Source organism: Lynx canadensis, chromosome D4, assembly GCF_007474595.2.
Source record: "Lynx canadensis isolate LIC74 chromosome D4, mLynCan4.pri.v2, whole genome shotgun sequence".
NCBI classification, from domain to species: Eukaryota; Metazoa; Chordata; class Mammalia; order Carnivora; family Felidae; genus Lynx; species Lynx canadensis.
This window is the reverse complement of record NC_044315.2, coordinates 32649870-32670155: the sequence shown is the minus strand read 5'-3', so window position 1 is coordinate 32670155 and position 20286 is coordinate 32649870. Positions and strand designations below refer to the sequence as shown.

Genomic DNA, 20286 nt, shown 5'->3' with positions numbered 1-20286 from the left:
CAACTAAGGAATGCAACTTTTGCTAAAGCCTTAGGCTGCAAAAGGGGTTGCATCTACTTTGTACATAAATAAACAGCTTAGAATACTTAAATGTGATATTCTCAATGCTATTTTCACAGTTTAAAAATTGGAATTGCACTGTGCCCATTCTAGGTAGCAAGCACCCACAGCTCAGAGAAGCTACTTCTTCACTAGCCAGTGACACTGATGTCATATTGCACTTGATGAAAAGAGCCTTCCCAGAGGCACTCACCCCTGATAAGCACATTGTGTGGATTAGAGGTACAAAGAGAAGAAAAATCATTTTCCACCTCAGTGTCAGATGCCACAGGTGTATCAGCTAATGAAAACAAAATTTCTCTAATTTCCACCAAATAGTAGTTCTACCACCATCTATAAGACACGGAGACAGAAACACAGCTGACTCTCTTCTTCTTATCTCCTGATGAGACTTCCCATTAGGGTGTCAGGCATCCTAGGACTATCCCAGAAGACACCTCTGGTGTAGGTGGAGATCATACATGGTAGTGGGATAACTGCAGCTGCAGCAACTAATGGCCTAAAAAATGGTGATGTAAGCATATTTACACAGCATCACATACAGGAATAAATACAATTTATATGTGAACATATTTATAATATACTTAATTATGCACACACATTATGTCTTAAAACATAACATCAAGTTCCCCATCTCAAACTGGTCTAGTTGACATACTACATTACAAAGGCATTTAATCATGTAGCTTTCGTTAATTTTAGTGAGAAACTCAGACCCCAACCAATCCTTGATAATCCTTTAAATTTTAAAAATTTGCCTTACAAAATCCATGACTTGGCTTTTGGAAGCCTAGATGATGACCAGGACAAAGTATGTGGCTCCTGGAGTGGATCTATAGAGTGCTACAAACCACCCAAAACAATGTGGCTGCTTTATGGAAAAGAAAACTACACCTTGAGGTAGAATCAGAGCTTCTCATATGACAAGATGAAAAAAGAGTCTTCTGAAATGACACAGGACAATATAGGTTCTGGTTAATTTTATGTATCAACTTGACTGGGCCACCAGGTACCCGTGAGTTTGTGAAAGTGTTTTTGGATTGTTTTAATCTCTGAACTGATAGACTGAGTAAAGCAGACTACCCTCCCTAGTTCGGGTGGGCCTCATCCAATCAATTAAGGGCTGAACAGAAGAGGCTGACCCTCCCCCCAAATAAGGGGGAGTTCCTCTGCCTGAGTGGCTTGGAGCTGGAACTTGGCTTTTCCTGCCTTCACACTTGGAATGAAAATCAGCTCTTCTCAACCCTGCAAGTTTCCAAACTAAAACTACACCACCATCTCTCCGGGTTCGTAGGCCTTTAGATTTGGACCTGGAATGAAACCATTGCCCCTCCTGGGTCTCCAGCATACCAACTGCAGATCTTGGGACCTCTCAGCCTCCATAATCATGGAAGCCCATTCTTTATAAAAATGTCACATAGGGGCACCTGGGTGGCTCAGTTGGTTAAGCGTCCGACTTCAGCTCAGGTCATGATCTTACAATTCGTGGATTCAAGCCCTGCATAAGGCTCTCTACTGTCAGTGAGGGCCCTGCTTCGGATCCTTTGTCTCCCTCTCTCTCTGCCCCTCCCCCTTTCACACTCTTTCTCTTAAAATAAATAAATAAACATTAAAAAGTCATATATATATGACATATATATATACATATATACACACACATACACAATTTTAATATATATGCACTTGTAATATATATACACTTGTAAGATATATATATATATACATGTATACACTTTTAATATGTATATTACACACTTTTAATATATTTATTATATTAAATACAAACACAAAAACCCTACTGGTGCTGTTTCTCTGAAGAACCCTGACTAACACAGCATTACAATAGAAAAAAATTCTTCCGTACAGAGCCACCAAAAAAGTCAAGCTAGAATGTCTCTTCCTCACCAAGATAAATAGGTCGCAGCAGCCAACAAATGGTGATACTATTAGAAAGTATGTGATATTTGAAAATAAAACATGACTGAAGTATTCCTACTTATATAAGAAGTTTGGAACAAGTAATCAAAAATGTAAGAGATGGGATGGGGTGGGGTAGAGTATTGAGGGTGAAGGAGAGAAGACCAAGGTGGTCTTGAACAATCCTATGAATTTTTTTTACAAGGGCAATATACATTTTTAAAGTTTATTTTTGAGAGAGAGAGAGAGAGAGAGCACAGGAGGAGTAGAGAGAGAGAATTCCAAGTGGGCTCAGCACTGTCAACACAGAGCCTGATGCGGGACTTGAACCCAAAAACCATGAGATCATGACCTGAGCCAAAATCAGGAGTCAGGCGTTCAACCCACTGGGCCACCCAGGTGCCCCTATACTTTTTCACATCTTGTAAAAACTCAAAAGATTATATAATAGCAGATGATTATAACTGATTTCTTCCTGCAGAAAGTATCTTTTCACACCAACTGAGGCAGAGGCAGATGCTAGCCCCTCCCTCCAAGGCTATAGTTGTGATCACACACACACACACACACACACACATACACACACACTGCTGCTCAACCTCAATCCTTATCAAATATGCTAAGTGACAGCTAATCAAGCTGTAAAGAATGTTGTTTCTTCATTCTCATTGACTTAAATGCCAAGGTGGTCCTGAACAATCCTGTTCTTCTCACGGCACCCACATATACTTAAGATCATCTTTGTATGAGGTTCACAGACAGAGGAAAAAGAAGGTGTAAAAGGAGAGACTTTTAGAATTTCAAAAAACTTCCAGGATCACAGACATTTTACAAGCTAAAGACATTTTAGGAAAGCTTAGAACATGTTGGGTATATGGAGACTTTGGAAGTGAAAGGGAATTTAGAATTCATTAAACACTATCATGGATAAAGACCTAACTACTTGCTCAGGCTGGGGATTGGTACTCAGAAATCTTCCATCCCACCCTGCAAAGTCTCCTGGACTCTACCAGCTCAATGGTCACAGTCTGCACAAAAGAAAGCTAATTCTGAAGTGAGAATGTAACCTGGACAGGCCAAGGCCTCCGTCTCCTGCATCTTCTGTGCCTTGCCCTTGCACATCCCTTCCTCTCCTTTCTTCTCAGGGGTTAGGAACAGAGGCTCTGGAGCCAGACTCTGGGATTGAATACCTTTTCTGGTATTATTAGCTATGTGTGACCTTATTATTAGCTATGTGTGACCATGGGGAAGTTATTTACCTCTTTGTGCCTCAGTTTCCTCAGCAGAAAAATGTAAACAATAGTACTGCCCAGTATGTAGAGTTGTGAGGATGAAATCAGTTCAAGCACAACACATTCTTAAAGTGGTCCTGGCCTGTGGTACATGTTGGTGTCAGCTCCTTACTAACCCTGTCAAGTCTCTTACTCATTCTTCCAGACTCAACAGGTAGTAATTTGCTTTTGGTTCATTTATTACATTTCTCACATGGTATAGAAAGCACCCATTTACCAGCCTGCCTTCCTCTAGACTGAGCAGGAATCACACATTCTCATTATCTTTCCCAGCACCCAGTGTTGGCACACAGCAGGCACTCAGTAACTGTGGATTGAGTGCTTCAAGACATAACTAATTCTAACAAGGAGAATGTGTTACCTAAGGGCTACTGGTTATGAATGGCAACAGCAATGCAGTAAAGTGAAGCTCTAGGTAGAATTCTGCAAAGAAACCCAATTCACCCTTTTGGTATATAATCAAGTCCTGGGATTTTTTTTGTCTAAATTCATTTGCTTTAAAATCTTTCAAATAAGGTCACTTTGTTTACATATTTGCCCCTCTTAATGGTACAGAGAAGTAAACACAACAAAGCTAATTGAATCAATGTTACTTTTGCCCCAGGAGACCAAGATTCTGAAAATATTAATGAGCAATCTCCTATGGTTATGTTCAATTATCAATTGCACATATAATGCATAATTATTAAAGAATCATTAAAAAAATGCCCTTCCAAGTACAAACAAGAGCAAAGCATCAAGCAGAAGTTACAACTACATTATTGAGGCCTGGCTCCCCCAAAATAACATTTCTCTTAAATATAGAAAGGATAACAAGATGACCACTGGACTAACCCTGGTCTCAAGTATGTGATTTTAGCTCAGTTTCAAAAAACCTTTTGTGGAAAGTATTCTTCTCATGAAACATGCTATTAAAAAGAAAGGCCATGAGACACATTCACGAGTTCCTCTAAATCCCGAGGTGTTTACTGAGGAGACAGAGGAAGGAGAAGACAGACAGACACGAATATGCACGCACCTACTCATCCTGTATCAGACCAGTTAAGAAGCTCAGTAAAATTCAGTCTTTTTCCTAAGTGACTTTTGTTATTCCAATATGAAACATCCACAGATGTTTCTGTTGGATCACAGATGTCACTGTCAGGTCAGATTAATAAAAGCCATATTTCCAGTTAAGCATAAAGAAAAAGAGGTAGTAAAGGAATTCAAATATGCTAATGCTCTGTAACAGAAAAGAATAGGTGAATTTGCATTTGATGTTTCCTAGCTACATACACTTCTCACTTACTTAAAGGAATTTGGGAAGATGAGTCAAAGTACACATGGCTACTATTTAGAATGAAAAACACTAGGAACCTCCTGGAAAACAATTCTTGTCAGTGCCAAAAAGCACACCTGAGTTGAATATTAAGTGAAATGAGTTACTCCAAAAGCCGAAAGAAAGATTGCTAAAAGGTTCAGCTAGTTTAGTTATACAAAAAGTAAACTGAGGAGCAGATCCCCCAGGAATTTACTCACCACTATATCCTCAGGGAATGTGTCTCTGCTGAAGGAGCCATCATCAAACACAACCTCATAGAAGGTCTGCGATGTCACAGCGATCACTCTGCAGCTGTAATACCGGGTGTTCCGATGCTTCGTGATGACCGTCTGCCCCACAGAGATGCCCTTCTCTCCAGCCTTGGACTTCTAACAGAAGAGGTACACAAAGATGAGAGAAAAGAAACAGGAGAAAGGGAAAAGGTAGGAACAGAAAAGAAAAGATATTTATTTAGAAAAAAATAATTCACATGGTTATGATATATATTTTTAATTTTTAAACTTTTTATTGGGGAATAATTTCAAACTTAAAAGTTATAAGCATATGAGTAGTACAAAAACACCCATATACTCTTGACCCTTTTACCCAGATTCACCTATTGTTACCAATTGATATTTTTAACATTTTACCATTTCTGTTTTTTGCATATTCTGACTCTATTTTATATATGTGTGTATTTACACACACAATGTTTACATATGTAATTCCTATGTTTAGAAAATACACAACTGACACACATATATATCTATACACACACACGCACACACACACACACACACCCCATCACAGGCCTTTTACTCCTAAATATGTCAGTTGTGTATTTTTTAAGCATAGCGATTTGCCTTCACATAACCACAACAGAGTTAGTAACTTTAGTAAATGTAACATGGATGCAACTTATGTTCTAATTTTGTCAACTGAGCCAATAATGATCTTCAATCCCACCCCTACCCCCGCCCTGCCCCTGCTCTCCAGCACAGGGTCCTGGGGAGTCAGGTACTGCTGCTTCTCTTTAGCCTCTGTTAATCTGGAACATTTGACTGCTATGTTCTGCTATGTTAATCTGGAACATTTCTGCCTCTGTTAATCTGGAACATTTTCACAGCCATTCTTGGTCTTTTAAGATCGTGAGTGATACTTCTGAAGGACACAGTTCCCCTTCTCCCTTTTTTAATAGAGCATTTACCTGATGTTTCCTCATGATTGGATTCAAGTTATACATTCCTGGCCAGAACACCACACAGATAATGTTGTATTCTTCTCAAGATATCACATCTGGCAGAACATGATGCCTGTCTGCCTCTCAATGGTGATGTTAATTTTGATCCTAAACAAACTGTAGTCCAATTCCTCCATGTTACAATCACTATTTTTCCCTTGCAACTAATCAGCAATCTGTGGGAGAAACTTGAATGCCATACAAACATCCTGTTCCTGTACACATCCGCTCAGGTTTAGCACCACTGACGAGTTGTTCCTGATCCGATCTTTACTATGATGGTAGTGATATGCCGATTACCACTGCTCTCACACTCCCTCCACACTTAATTGCTGGCACTTGGCACCTGTTAAGTAAGAGGCTCTCACTCTCCCCACATTCTGCTCTTGTGTGGCAGGGGAGGAGGGAAGGCAGAAGACTGCAGAAATGGCCAAGGGCATAGGTCAGGGGCTATGAGGGGAAGAAGGAAGGAGGGAAGTTCCTTTGCCATCGTAAGGAGTCAGTACATTATGCTGTGGGCCTAAGGAAGCTACTGAGAGGTGGAATGAATAGAAGAGAAATGGTCTAGGTGTGTATGGCTATAGGTGGAGAAGGTGAGTGGGGAGCTTATCACAATGGGCCAGGTGGAAGATAAGCGCCTGGAGTAAGGCACTGAGGACAAAGGTGCTCATGATTTGGATGGAGGGGTGACTCCCTCCCAACAAGTGTGTCCCTACAGCCTCCTACTTGTAGAGTGAGCTCTGCCATCTAGTTTCTCACATGCCTAACAAAATAAAAGGGTATTTTTCTCCTTGATACCATTCCCCAGTGACTGTGGGGGTGGTTGGGGAAATTTTCTTTGCCTTTTGATGTAGTTAGGTAGATGTGTAAACATCTTGACAAAGGACAACAGTAAGAAGGCTATAGTGGTTTAAGTGCACTACGCTTGAAGCAGACATCATTAATAGCTAGGCTAAAGTATGTGACATACACCAAAATAATTACCTAGTTTCCTATTTCATTCTCCACCCAACCCCTTTAAATATATCTAACTTCTCAAAGTAAGAAGAACGACTTAGATGTAGTTAGTAACGAACACGAGTGAAAGCAGTTTGCAGTTACATAACTCCAAAACTGGGCCCACAAATGCTCCTAAGGACTATATAGGCTTCAGCTAACCGTAGGGGGCGACATGACAGCCTGTGTGGCCATCCACAGTGGCCCTTAGTGACTTCATGCTGGCAACAATTTTTGTAGATGTTGTGATCTCTCTGTCAAACTGACGTAAAAACACTCATGGTCAGGATTGCAAGTACTATATTTTACTATGATATTATTTCCTGTGTGCATATCTTATTAAAATTGGAATTAACCCTCTAAGGAAACAATGATTTGGATTTGAATTCTAAGCTCTGCTACTTACTAGCTGTGTGATCTTGGGATCTTGAACTTTTATCAGCCTCAGTTTGTTCATCTGTAGGAGGGATAATATTTACATTAAAGGTTTGCTACAAAAACAGGATAAAGTATATAAACTACCTAGATTCACAGGCAATTGGTTCTTAGCTACTGTTAACTGGTTTTATTTTTGTTAAGTGGAAAACATACATAAGACCCTAGCCCAGGTTAATCAGCCACTCTTCTCTGCTGTCCCTCAGTACTTGGCATGTATGACTGTGCAGCACCCTTATTTCACACGAGTGGCTGAATCCAGTCCCATCACTGTTCTGCTCTTTACCTCATCCACTTCTGATTCTAACTCTTGTCAAACATGGGCACAAAGCTATGGTCCTTAGCAGGGAAGGCGTGTAAGGTGGCCTCCACCCCCCACTCCCAACTGTCTTCAAGTCCTGCCCAAATGACACCTTCTTGGACTGTTCCTCCTACAGCAGGGCAAAATCCATGCATCAGCGCCAGGCCTATATGTCTTTTGTTCCACAGCACCCACCACAGTATGTACAACACTGTTACTGCTGGATGAATGATGAATGAATGAACAAGTGAATGAATGAGTTTTTAAAGACGAATGAACGAACTGTAAGGATGGTTACAGACACATTTTCATAATAGGAGTGGACTAATTCTAATCATTCATGGTCCAGAAAAGGGAAAAGAGAAACAAAGGGTAGTTTCAGGAAGATGTTCCTCTTTCTTGGAGTGCATAGGCATGTATATGAGTAGGGGGAGGGAATAAAGAAAGTTTATGGTGAAATTCACAGGGTCTGGAAAGTGGAACTGGCCAGTCATGGGAAAATAAAAGTGATACAGACTTGATAGAGAAAAGGTTGACTCTACACGCAACCACCTTCTTCCTACTTAGGACCTGAAATTTATGCAAACTGGCTGGTTGGAAAGATGGCCAGCACACAAATTAAATACATAGCCTTCACCCAATTAAAAATTTCCATGAGCTTCAAGCATGACCATTTTGTAGGGAGTAGTAAGGAAAACAGATTTTTTCCATAATGCTATTGTGATAGGATTTCTGATTTATTTTTGTAGAGAAAATTTATTGACAAGAATTCCCCATAACTGATTATACATTCTCAAAAATATTTCCTGTCAGAAAAGCCTAAGGATCTATTGATGTTAACAGGGAGGCTCTATCAGATTATAGAAATGGCTATCGTATTTTGAAGATTAGTACACAGGCTAAGGCTGAGAAAGTTAAATTTCCTTCAAAATGCACTAAGCAGATATGAACAAACAGTTGTTTAAGGAAAAAAAAGCAGTTTCTTTTAAAGAAAGCTAGAGCCAGTTTGAAATGCTGGGGATGTGAAAAAAATGTTAAGTAAGAAATGTTATAGACATTCCATGAAAGCATCAGAGAGTTCCTGGGACACAATTATATAGGTAGAGTTACCAATACATGTCCATATACCTTAGTTAATTAAATTCTCCCAACAACTCTGTGAGGTAGTTGTTATTTTCATTAAATAGATGAAGTAACTGAGGTACACAGTCAAGGGACTCTTCCAAGATCTCAGAGATGGTGAGAGGCTACAGTAGGGCTCAGAGGCAGGCGCTCTCCTATAGCGAGTGCCTTGGTATCATCAACCAGGAGAAGATACATAGACAGAAATCAGAGTATAAATAAAACCTACCATGGGTGGACCCAATGGAATTCAAACAGTTGCCTAAAGAAGTTACATTTTCTTTTGCTTTCTTTTATGATTTATCGAGCACCTCCTCTATTCTACACACCCATTGAGATACTTCTCAGCTAAGAAACCATTTAACCACCCCAGTATATTCAGTATACTCCCCAGTATACACAGAGTTGAATCTGTAACTTGGATTTGAAGCCTATATGGAGATGAAAAATGTATAATGTGTAATGACATGCTGTCCATTTTTCTCCACGTACACATGACACAGACACACTGTGGTAAGATGCAAAAATGTCCATACATCTTCATTCCTTCCTGTTTTCACATCCTTTGCAATGTGACCTTGCAGCTCTTCCTTTCAAGGACTGGACGTTATTTCCCCACCCTTCAAATCTGGGCTCACCTTGTGGCTTAGCCTGCCTCAGCCAAAAGAATACAACTGAAGTAATGGAATGCCAATTTAAAGCCTTTGCTCAAAAAGCCTTGCACACTTCTGAGGTTTCTTTCTAGGGGCTCTAGACTGTCATGTGAACAAACTCAAGTTATCCTACTGGAAGATGAGAAATCACATGGACCAGAGCTCAGGTGCTAGACATGAACCCAGCTAGGAAAAGGCAAGCTGTTCTGTAGCTGACCACAGATGAATGAGGCAATCAGCCTGGAACAGAAGAACCACCCCCCTGAGCTCAGCCAAAATTTGTGACCTACAGAATTTCCAGCTGAAGAACTATCATTGTTTTAAGTCACTACATTTTGTGATGGTTTGTCACACACACACAACTAAGAAAAAAGAACAGTAAGAAAAAATATACTAAACTGCTAGCAGATATAACTCTAGGTAGTGGGATTTTGTTTATTTGCCTCTTCATGTACTTCCCTGTACTTTCCATTACATATTTCTTTAATTATTGAAAACACTAAATGTAATAAAATATAAGAGTTTTTGTAAGTTTCTAAGTTCTTTAAATGACAGCCAATCCATAGTCAGGTCTACTTAACTGAGATGCTCAAAAAAAGCTGAAGCCAAATTATTTAGTAAGAAAAGACTACCCTCATCATTTATCTTTCAGTTAAATAAGATGAAAGAAGGGCCTCAGGAAATGATTTGTAAAGTAGAATGATACACAAATTTAGTTATAAAATTTCATCTTTTTTATATCTCCCTATATTTATGCCAAATGTGATATAAGAAAAAAGGCACCTTTATTTTGTTCTTATTAACCACTACTGATTCCTAAGACATGCTTACATGCTTCAGTAAAATGAATAGATTTTGTTCTCAGGTTTGGGGTTCTATTTAAAAAGCAACAATAACAACAACAACAACAACAACAAAACAAAAACAAAACCCCTCAACAAATCTTTTTCTACTTATTGCTATACCTGTCCTCTCCATCATACTAAGCCACCTCTAAGGGGCAGCACAAATAATAGGATGTTGAAGTGTTTTCTCCCCCTGATACTGTGTTGCCCTTAGGAGTGGGCTTAGAAAGGAAACAGGCCCTTATCACATAGCTCTCTAAATTTTCTGTGACTCTACTGATGTTTAAATAAATGGCCACACTTGAAAGGAAAGATGGCTAACTATCAATGACCACAACCCAAATAAGGAGAAAAAGGTGTTTCTAATGCCTGGCCTGGTTCATCAAAGGCATTCCAACATCAAATAGGCTAACTCAAAAAATTTAACGCTAGTGTTGATAAAACAGGATGAAAGAAATCATCACTGCCTACCTGATGAGTACACTATAGTAGTAAATCCTGAGCCAGAGTCAAGAACCAGCTGGCAAGCAATGCAAAGAGGAAAAGCAATGCAAGGATGGACATGGAGTAGAAAAAAAAAAGAAAGTGGCATTTAAATAAGCAGTTACTGAGTGCTTGTTATAAGTAAGGCACCTTGCTAGGTGCTAAAGATTAAAATACAAGAAAGAGAGAGTCCCTTCTCTCAAATAGCTCACAGGCTAGTAGGGAAGACAGACATAGCTCACCAAAATGCAAAGTATTGAGAATGCCCAGATGAGGGCAGGAAGGGACCTTCACAGGTTTCACTACAGGGAACATCTGAACCAAGTCCGAAGGAGCCAGGAGGCACTCTTGCACACATGCCAGGAAGGCTATTTGAGAATGGAGTGTTTGGTGTCACAAACCTCTGGCCTTTACCACCTTGTCAGCCTGTGGGCACCTACTCAGAATAATGTTTTTAAATGTATAAAATAAAACAAGAAAAGATTACAAAAGAAACAAATTATACTGAAATAATATTGAGAAGTGAATTTGTGGTATAATATCTTTGCTTCTTTAATAATGTATTAAATACTATTATCTAGTGGCAGACCTAATAACTTGATATTCTAATTTCAAAGTTGTGATGAACATAAGCAATATTTTAAATCTCTGTTACAATGGTAATATGGTTTCTATTGTGGACAGAGTCACAGAAACTGTTAATGCCACCGTGGCCTCAGAACTGACGGGAATTGTTAAATTCTCACTAGAGTTAGTGGAAAACAGTGGTAAATCTTTCCTCATCCTTTAATAGACAAATTTTCCTTGATACTAAAGTATAAAAAACAGTTTATCACCTGGAATATTTAAAGACACAGCAGCCAACCTTCTAACAGCCTTATAAAAAAATCACAACAATATTACTTACATAATATTGTGCTTGTATATAGTGAGATTAAAGAACACAATAGCGAAATGAAAATCAATGAAGGCATTTTCGTGAAGGGTAAAGTTATGGAGACTAAAACGGGTGTGACCTAAACTGACACAGGAATCTAACTTAAGTACTGAGGCTGGAATGTACACTGCATTCTCAAATATATCTCTCCCCATTGGGTTTTTGAGAGCAGAGAGCAGTTAGTTCACATAAGACCCCTAAAACAAGGACTCAGGGGGAAGGAGTCCTGGGTGGCAGAAGGAAGGAAGATTCCTATACTTTGGCAATATCTTCTCTGATCAGACCTGGCAAAGGCTTAGTTGTGTTTATGCCTTGAAGAAGGGTCACTCACCCTCTGACAAGGTGAGTCATGGGCAGAGATGTCATCTTGGGAAAATCCCTGACTGGATTCTCCATCTATATAATGATGTTAATAAAGGGTGTAAATCCAAATACAATAGTGTATATAGAGCCAGCAACACTGGAGAGTTGAAGAAATGAAGTAACTTATCCAGCAAACCGGCCAAAAAGCACATTTCATTTATCTCCAGTAACCTTCTCAACTTTATTATTTCTCCCTAATTTCTATGATTTAGTAACCCATGAGATATTATTATTGTATTTTTTCAAGGTACCATTTTATAAAAATTCCTAGAGGGATCTGAGTAAATTAATACCCACTATTCTTCTTTTACCAAATTTCTGTAGTAGAAGTCACTCACATAAATTTGCCTTGTAATAATGAAAGCTTTCTTTGTAAAATTACAAGAGCTAGGTAAAAATCTTCTATCCGGAAAAACCCAAATCCCTGGGGCTTCACGAAGAAATAATTGCTCCAACAGGAGAAATGCACATGCGGACCCATAAAAATGTCACAAGTATTTAATTTTCTACACGTCTGTTTGTTCACGTGTACTTTCACTTCTTGTGCATTTTTGAGTACAAACATAATACAGTGGGAAATGGTGGTAAGCAGTTTCCCAGCAGATTTAAGGTCTTATTCATTTAAAATGCCTGTAGAAGTATAACTAACAGGCTGCAGAAGATACTGAGGAAAAACTAATTCTTTTCCATCTGAGTCATTAGCTCACCTCAGAGATCTTGTTTGGTAGGGAAGTGAAGAGGACTGAGACAGGAGAACCATCTTTAGATGCTCACTCTGTCCATGTAGGGAATTCTCAACAGGTAGGCACCACCTGCTTTCTATTCTGAATAATAAACAACTTACTTCAAAAACAGCAGAGAGCAAAGTTCACATCCATTAGACTGGTGGAGCTGGAGGGGTGTGGAAGCCTCCCACTGCTAAGATGGAACTTGACATGCACTCCTCCTAAGTCACATCCAAACTCATTAGTTGCTAGTGAACATGCAAGTCCCTGGATGCCTGCCCCCAGAAGCTCTGCCTTGGGCTTTTACATTTCAGGAGCTCTTCAGGCTTCAGGGTAGCAACAGTAAAATCTGGAGAGAACTACAGGTTCAACAAAATCTCAATCATTCACAGCAGGCTCTGTGTGTGTGTGTGTGTGTGTGTGTGTGTGTAGAAATTAACAAGTTGATTCTAAAACTTATATGAAAATGCAAAGAAACTAAAATACTCAAAGTAATCTTGAAAGAAAAAACAATTTAAGAGGAACTATAACAGGGGAAAGGAGCAGGAAAATCACTGGCTCAATTATAAGGCAATAACAACTTTAAAAAATTACCTCAGATGGGACATTTTCAACAGAGAGAAGCAAGTATCACTATATGGCATTCTTGCCAATAAGGATTTTTGAATCTCAATTACAGCTGGTGTATGGGTTCAAAACAGCTAAAATAGATGCAAAAAAAAATGTTACCAGAAAATTCAAAGTAATAAATTAGACTAATTAAATGGTTATACAGTTTTTCCATGCCACTAAGAAGGAAATCCAGGTAAATAATGACACTATGTAAGCTAACCTAAGCTATAGTCTCAAGTTGGAAAAGTGACTACCAAAACCGCACAGTCTAAATAAAATGTCACACATGCTGTGACTCTGATGACTTGAAAGCTCTATATCTTTTAATGATTTGTGAACTTCTCTGAAGTGCCACTTCATCATCTGTAAAATGTATACAATCATAATACCAGGGAAGTGGTGACTATAAGGACCAAATGAGATAAATAGTTATATATAAAAGTACATGGTAAACTATAAAAGTCACTATACAAATATTAGCTATTATTATATTACTTTTATTCACCTTAGTCTGCATTGACACACTGCTCCCAACAAAGGAAGGTAGTCCCCTTGAACAGAAGATAAAATTAGGGTGGCATAAGCAATTGTGGTTCTATAAAAACACAGTAGTTACATGAGCATGAGTGAGAGATGGGGAGAGAAAGGAGGAGAGAGAAGAGAGAGAAGGAAGAGAGAGGGAGGGGAAGGAGGGAAGGGAAGAGAGAGACACACAGTGAGAGGATGCACTAGATCTCAAAAATGCAAGCTTCTTAGGTTTCCTTTGAAATTTCAGGAGAAATAGCCATAGGAACAATGGAAGAAGAACCAGCCAACAGCTTTCTACCACCCCTCATGACAGCAGAAGCACAGAATTTGCCTGGCCATCGCACCAGTGTTAAAATCTTCCCATTGTTAATCAAGAAAATGAACATCCATCTATCAACCTATCTAGTTTTACTTAAGTGCATCTCTGTGCCAAGCACTGTGCTTGAAAAAGATATGTGGGGTTCCTGTGGAGGCGGAAGGGATGGGAAAAAACTGAGAGGTTCTGTAGCAGGAACCCTTTCTTTTCCCCCCATGTTCTCTCAAGTATCACCTGAAGGTAATCTCTATGGTCCCTATAGCCTTGGCAAAAATTACTTCTCAGTATCTAGTAAGGACACCAGTCTTTACTCCAAACACATGATAAAGATATATAATAACAGATTTGAAGGTACAATTAAAAGGTGTTGAATATAAGGGTTGGAAATTTTGTATTTTCTTCTTATTCCTGAAAAATATATGAGGAAACTTAACCAAAAGGCTTAACTAGTACTCCAGGGGGTCAAACAAAACCAAAAGTAAATGATTAAGGTATCTGATGCCCACAGAAAAGAGCATTTCAATTCCAATTGCTTCCTGCCACAAGCAAAAGCTTCTGAGTGCCAAGTTATCTCAGTAATGGCTCAAAGAAAAATTAAAAGAATGCTTTATTTAAAAATGTAGAAACAGTAATTTCTTAAGTTTCTTCAGATACTACACTTTGTAATTTCACTGACCCACTACACACAGTGTGGGATAAACAGAATGCATGGTATCTCACACACACACACACACACACACACACACACACACACACACAGCCAATTTCAGATAAAGAATGGAAAAAAAAAGAAGAGCTGATTTGCAGGTGTGAGACTGCCAGACCCCAAGATGGCTACCAACAATTTATGGAAAGGAAGGGCACAGAAGTTGGGGTGTCCCCAGGCTGACTGGCTTCCTGCAAAGAGACCTCATAAGGGCTTTTTAGTTAATCTAGGGTTTTATACATCATGTTTGTTAAAAGTGGACAGATTATGTTGACCTAGAAAGTAACTTCTTAGATACAAACGTTGGAACTTATTTACTTGCCATTTCTATTGTTTGCAGCTAATAGTCTTAAAAAGCTACACTTTCATTGCATTTTGTTGGTATCTATGGATTGCATTATGACTATGGCATCTAATTACGGTACTCTACATGAAAGAATTGAGAAACCCTATCTCTTGTGCTTTACAAGATGTTGGAATGTCAAATACCCTTTCCTGTTGTCTGTCTGTTGACACATTCCATTTGTATTTCTCTACTGTATCCATAGTTCTTCATTCTAATACCAATGTTAAAATATGGGATTAGTGTCACTACCTAATTTTCTTCACAAGCTATCAGGCAATAAAGCGTGCCTCAATTATTTTCTTTTTTAAAAAAGACTATAAATTGCTAAAGAGCTTAAAATTTTCTGGGTACTGAGATACATTAATTCTGTGGAAAAAGTGTGCAAGCATTTTACATGGAAACATACCTTACCTATGCTAAAAAGTGAAACCAGGTAAGTGGTCCTTGGAAAGGAAGACTTGATTTCTTCAGTATGTGTGGTCCTTGAAGTCGCCAAATTTCAACTGTGTCATGTAAATACTCCTTCCTGCAGTGCAAGCCTAGGTCTTGCTGACTGGCTCCCTGGTTCCATGCATGCTGTGTGATGGGGAAAACAGAGCCAAGGAGGAAACACGACACGGACAAGTTTCTCCTGAGGATTCTGATGAGTCTGCTTTTGTGGTAAAAACCAAACACCTGCACCAAGATGCAGATCTTTCTTAATTTTTTTTAAATCAGGATTAATTTGCAGTTTTACAAGGCCAGAATAAAAAGTTCAGCAATATATTCTTTTCTGTGAAGCCACATATTACACATTTTGAGGGAGAGAAAGATAACCGAGGCTGTCAGATAAGAGATCTAATAATCAAAGCTCTATAGAGGGTAACTATAAACACTCATGTTAAAAACACATGAGGCCTCAGTCCCACAGATGGCTTCAAAGTGATTTCAGGGGCTCTTTAGGCCCTCAGGAGTAAGTATTGCCTATTTGCAAAATAAATAATGTGTCCCACACAATGTATGTACTAACATTTTTCCAGTGCATTTGGTTGTTTCCAGGAAATATATCTGAGATAATGTTCTTTTACCCAACCAGATTAAAGGATCAGAAATAAAAGTCTGGAAGGGCACCTGGGTGGCTCAGTCAGTTAAGCACCCGACTTTGGCTCAGGTCATGATCTCACAGTTCGTGGGTTCGAGCCCCGTGTTGGGCTCTGTGAAGACAGCTCAGAGACTGGATCCTGCTTCAGCTTCTGTGTCTCCCTCTCTCTGTCCCTCCCACATTCACATTCTGTCTCTCTCTCTCAAAAAAAATAAACATTAAAAAAAAATTAAAAGAAATAAAAGTCTGGGGAAAGGCTATTCTAAGAGAAGAGATATTTTTCTGAACCACCTGGGACCTGACTCTGCTTTCTGCCCCCAGATGAGGATGTGGCCTTGCTGACCCTGCATCTGATTCAAGAGCCAACTCCTTGCAAGAATTTCCTTAAATGGAAAGGCCTAGCCTCTTAAAAGTAAATTCTTCCACAATGGAGATGTAAGCCCTTAATATAGAGCAACTGTATGGTCACAAAATAGGACTTTTATTCAGTTCCAGCAGCAGCCAGCTCCATGCAGACACTGCCATAACTGGGGAGAGCCCCAACAGGGAGCAATGTGTAGGAGAAGTGCCACCCCCAGGCATTCAACCTCTGCTCTGCCTGCATGGCCTCCACATTCTGATCACTTTCCATATCCTTGGCTGATTAAAACCAGAATCTGCAATGGAGGCATCTGTTCTCTGTTCCCACAAATCCAGAACCCCTTTAAACACTTCAATTAGCATCAGAAGTGGGTTGAAGATTCCTGCAGCTGGTGCCTGAATCAGAACTGGTACAAAGGCCCTTACCAAGTAGCCAGGCTTTGAGAAAGATCTGGAAAAGGGGGAAGGAAAAACAAATAAGCTAGAGATGGCTCAATTCAAGGCAAAAGAGCCTCAGGTCTGGGGTCTATAAGGTCACTGTAGGTTGCTTTCTAGGGAGCATGTCAGTGGAAACCTCTCCCCACAGCCAGGTCCAGTGACTAAACAGCAGGCCCAGTAGAAGGCAGGATGGCCCACAGTGAGACTCCCTGGCTCTTGCTGCCTTCACTAACTAAGAAGCCAAGAACAGTGAGATCCCCAAAGGGAATTAAGCCCAGGGCTCGGGGATGTGCTGCTCAAGCCCTTTTTATCCTGACCAAAAGCATGGGAGAGAGAAGCTCTGTGCTCACTGATCCCACCCTTCCTATGGAAATGGCTATGGAAGTAGGAGGAGGAAGTTAAATGTGGGGTATTAAATAGAGAATAGAAAAATTTGAGGTAGGATACATTTCATTTTGTTTACAAAATTAAGAAAAAATGATGTCTTTACTGGTTTTACCTGATAAAGTGAGCAAGGGAAAGATTCATGCCAAATGTAACTATTCTAAAATGTCTGTGCTAAATACCTCTCCTCAGAGGCTAATCTGATGTTAACTTTCTATCACCTGGGATATGTGGATTGAGATCTCAACAAAATACTTCTATTGACGAAAGGGTAAGGGATTCATTTTATTTACTGTATGTTTGACTGAGGAAGATTGATCAGATTCAGGCCTGAATCACTGTAGTATTTTTTTTTTAATCCTTATTGAGAATTTTTTTTATTCCAGACCTTTCCTTTGATTAGAATTCTGTTTTTCATTATCAGTGCAAAGTCAGCAGGGCATTTGGAAAATAACTTATGTAGAATGTAAAATAAAAAAACATATATAAACCCAAGATGATTGTGAGCAAGTCTGAGAAGAATAAAGTTGGCCATAGCAAACATAACTGAACAGAATGGGAGCTGGCAATATGCAAAATGTTATGAAAAAAACAACATCCACCAAAACAATTCTACTACCTACAAAACACAAAGACACCCACCCAGGTCTGGGAAACAGGAAGAGACCATTCAGATCATTGTTAGATGAGTTTTGGCTAAATTCTGATTCCCTTTCTTTTCTTTTCTCTTCCTTTTTTTTTTTTAATGTTTATTTTATTTTTGAGACAGAGAGAGGCAGAGCATGAGTGGGGGAGGGGCAGAGAAAGAGAGACACACACAGAATCCAAAGCAGGCTCCAGGCTCTGAGCTGTCAGCATACAGCCGGACGTGGAGCTTGAACTCGTCAACCGCGAGATCATGACCTGAGCCAAAATCGGATGCTCGACCAAGTGAGCCACCCAGGCGTCCCTGGTTCCCTTTCTTAAAAGAATGGAAGAGAAACTAAAAATGGACGAGCTGAGCCATAGAACTGAGCTCCAGACTAAAGGAGGGAAAACGGAAAGGAAAAAGAAAAGGTGGATTCATTCCAATGCTGCATTTGATTGGTCAGCCCTGTTGGTGCTGAGGCAAGTTCACTGGCATTATAAGGCCACATTTAGAGCAGACAAAACTCTTAGTCATAACCTCCTCTGTGAATTCTACCTGACTGTCTTTGTAGAGTTACTGGCTTCCTTCTTTGGGCTCCCAGATAAACATTTTATCTTTACTTTTATTTAGCCTATCTTGTTACAGTAATAGAATATAGTAGTTAAGAGCCTGGGCACTGAGTCAGGTTGCCTGGTTTTGACTGTTCTTCCCCTTACTACCTGTGTAAAAAATAGCAAATTACAGAAACCTAAGCATCTTTTGCGTCAGTTTCCTCATCTGTAAAAAGGGATTAATAATAGTATCTACCACAAGTGGTGCTTTGAAGATTAATAATACTTGTAAAGCCTTTAGAACACAACTGATGTTATGTATTAAATAAATTTTGTCATCATTTTTTCATCTGCTTAAAACAGGTATGTGAATGGAGGCATGTCAGAAGGAATGTTTACTGTTGAGCTGAGAAGTTAAAAAAATATATATGTTTTTATTCCCAGGACACTCCATGGCCCCTAGTATATTGAACTGAACAGTTTGAGCAATCTAACTGAAGTTCTCTATAACTAACCTTTGTGCTAGATATATTTCTTTTTTTTTTTTAATTTATTTTTTCAACGTTTATTTATTTTTGGGACAGAGAGAGACAGAGCATGAACGGGGGAGGGGCAGAGAGAGAGGGAGACACAGAATCGGAAACAGGCTCCAGGCTCTGAGCCATCAGCCCAGAGCCTGACGCGGGGCTCGAACTCACGGACCGCGAGATCGTGACCTGGCTGAAGTCGGACGCTTAACCGACTGCGCCACCCAGGCGCCCCTGTGCTGGATATATTTCTTAATGACCTGGTGCTGAGGACATAAGTGGTGAGATAAAAAAGAGGAGGCAGACATTATGGCTGGCCAATTTGTTATCAAAGTTTCCCTCCAATACCGACAATCTTTAAAAAGTGGCTTTATTTTCCTTGGTTTCAGTTCATTTAAAAATCTTGGAATGGGATCACAATTTATGAGGTTTCTACCTCCTTCCCATCCTTTCTTCAAAAAGTTTAACATGTTTGCAAGTTTGGAGAACCATCCTGAAAGGATAATGAAAGGGAGCTGAAAACCAGAAGGCTGCCTTCTAGAGAGTAACCTGGGTTGCAGTCTGGAGCTCTGGTGCTGGGTACGTGAGTGGTGACGAGATGGTGGGCCTACCCCCAAAACCATTCACAGCCCATGAGAAATTAAAAGAATTTTAGACAAAACATCAAAATCTTATATTTTTCTGAAAATCCTAAAAATGACAGTATCGATGGTGTTAGTATTTTCATTGCTTTAGTGTTTCTTAAAAGAAGATAAGGATTTTTTATTTGTTTCTTTTTAGATAAGTGGTGCTTAGGTGATGCTTGAAGTTGGGATTTTCTACACCTAAAAAACACTGAGGCCAATTCTATGCCACTTGATCCAATGGTTCAAAGAAGAGAAAACCAAGACCCCTAAAATTTTTATCAGCAACATAATACAAACACATGTAGTGTGACAACGTATGCTGTGACATATCAAAAGACCAGTTAATGGTAATAAGAAAAAATGTATTTTTATTAATTAAATTAATTAAAATTAGAATATAAAAATAAATTTATTAAAGATAGGAAAATTGGACACATAAACATAAACATTTTTGATCATTTGAAAAATTTTTATTCTTCTGCTCTGTCACTAATGTGGCTCCGTTGCCCAAGTA

General features: G+C 39.3%; 1 protein-coding gene across 6 annotated transcripts in view; it reads right to left on the bottom strand.

Moving 5' to 3' along the window:
* KDM4C (lysine demethylase 4C) overlaps positions 1–20286 on the bottom strand; it is a 437278-nt gene that overhangs the window by 37351 nt on the left and 379641 nt on the right. For 5 of the 6 annotated variants that reach the window (XM_030294144.1, XM_030294145.1, XM_030294143.1 and 2 more), the window contains 2 exons: positions 7212–7262; positions 4788–4958 (listed from right to left, as the gene is read on the bottom strand). In XM_030294144.1, the coding sequence (XP_030150004.1) occupies positions 4788–4958; positions 7212–7262 (222 nt within the window). The remainder of the gene's footprint in view (positions 1–4787; positions 4959–7211; positions 7263–20286) is intronic. The other variant, XM_030294147.1, reaches the window with a different exon arrangement.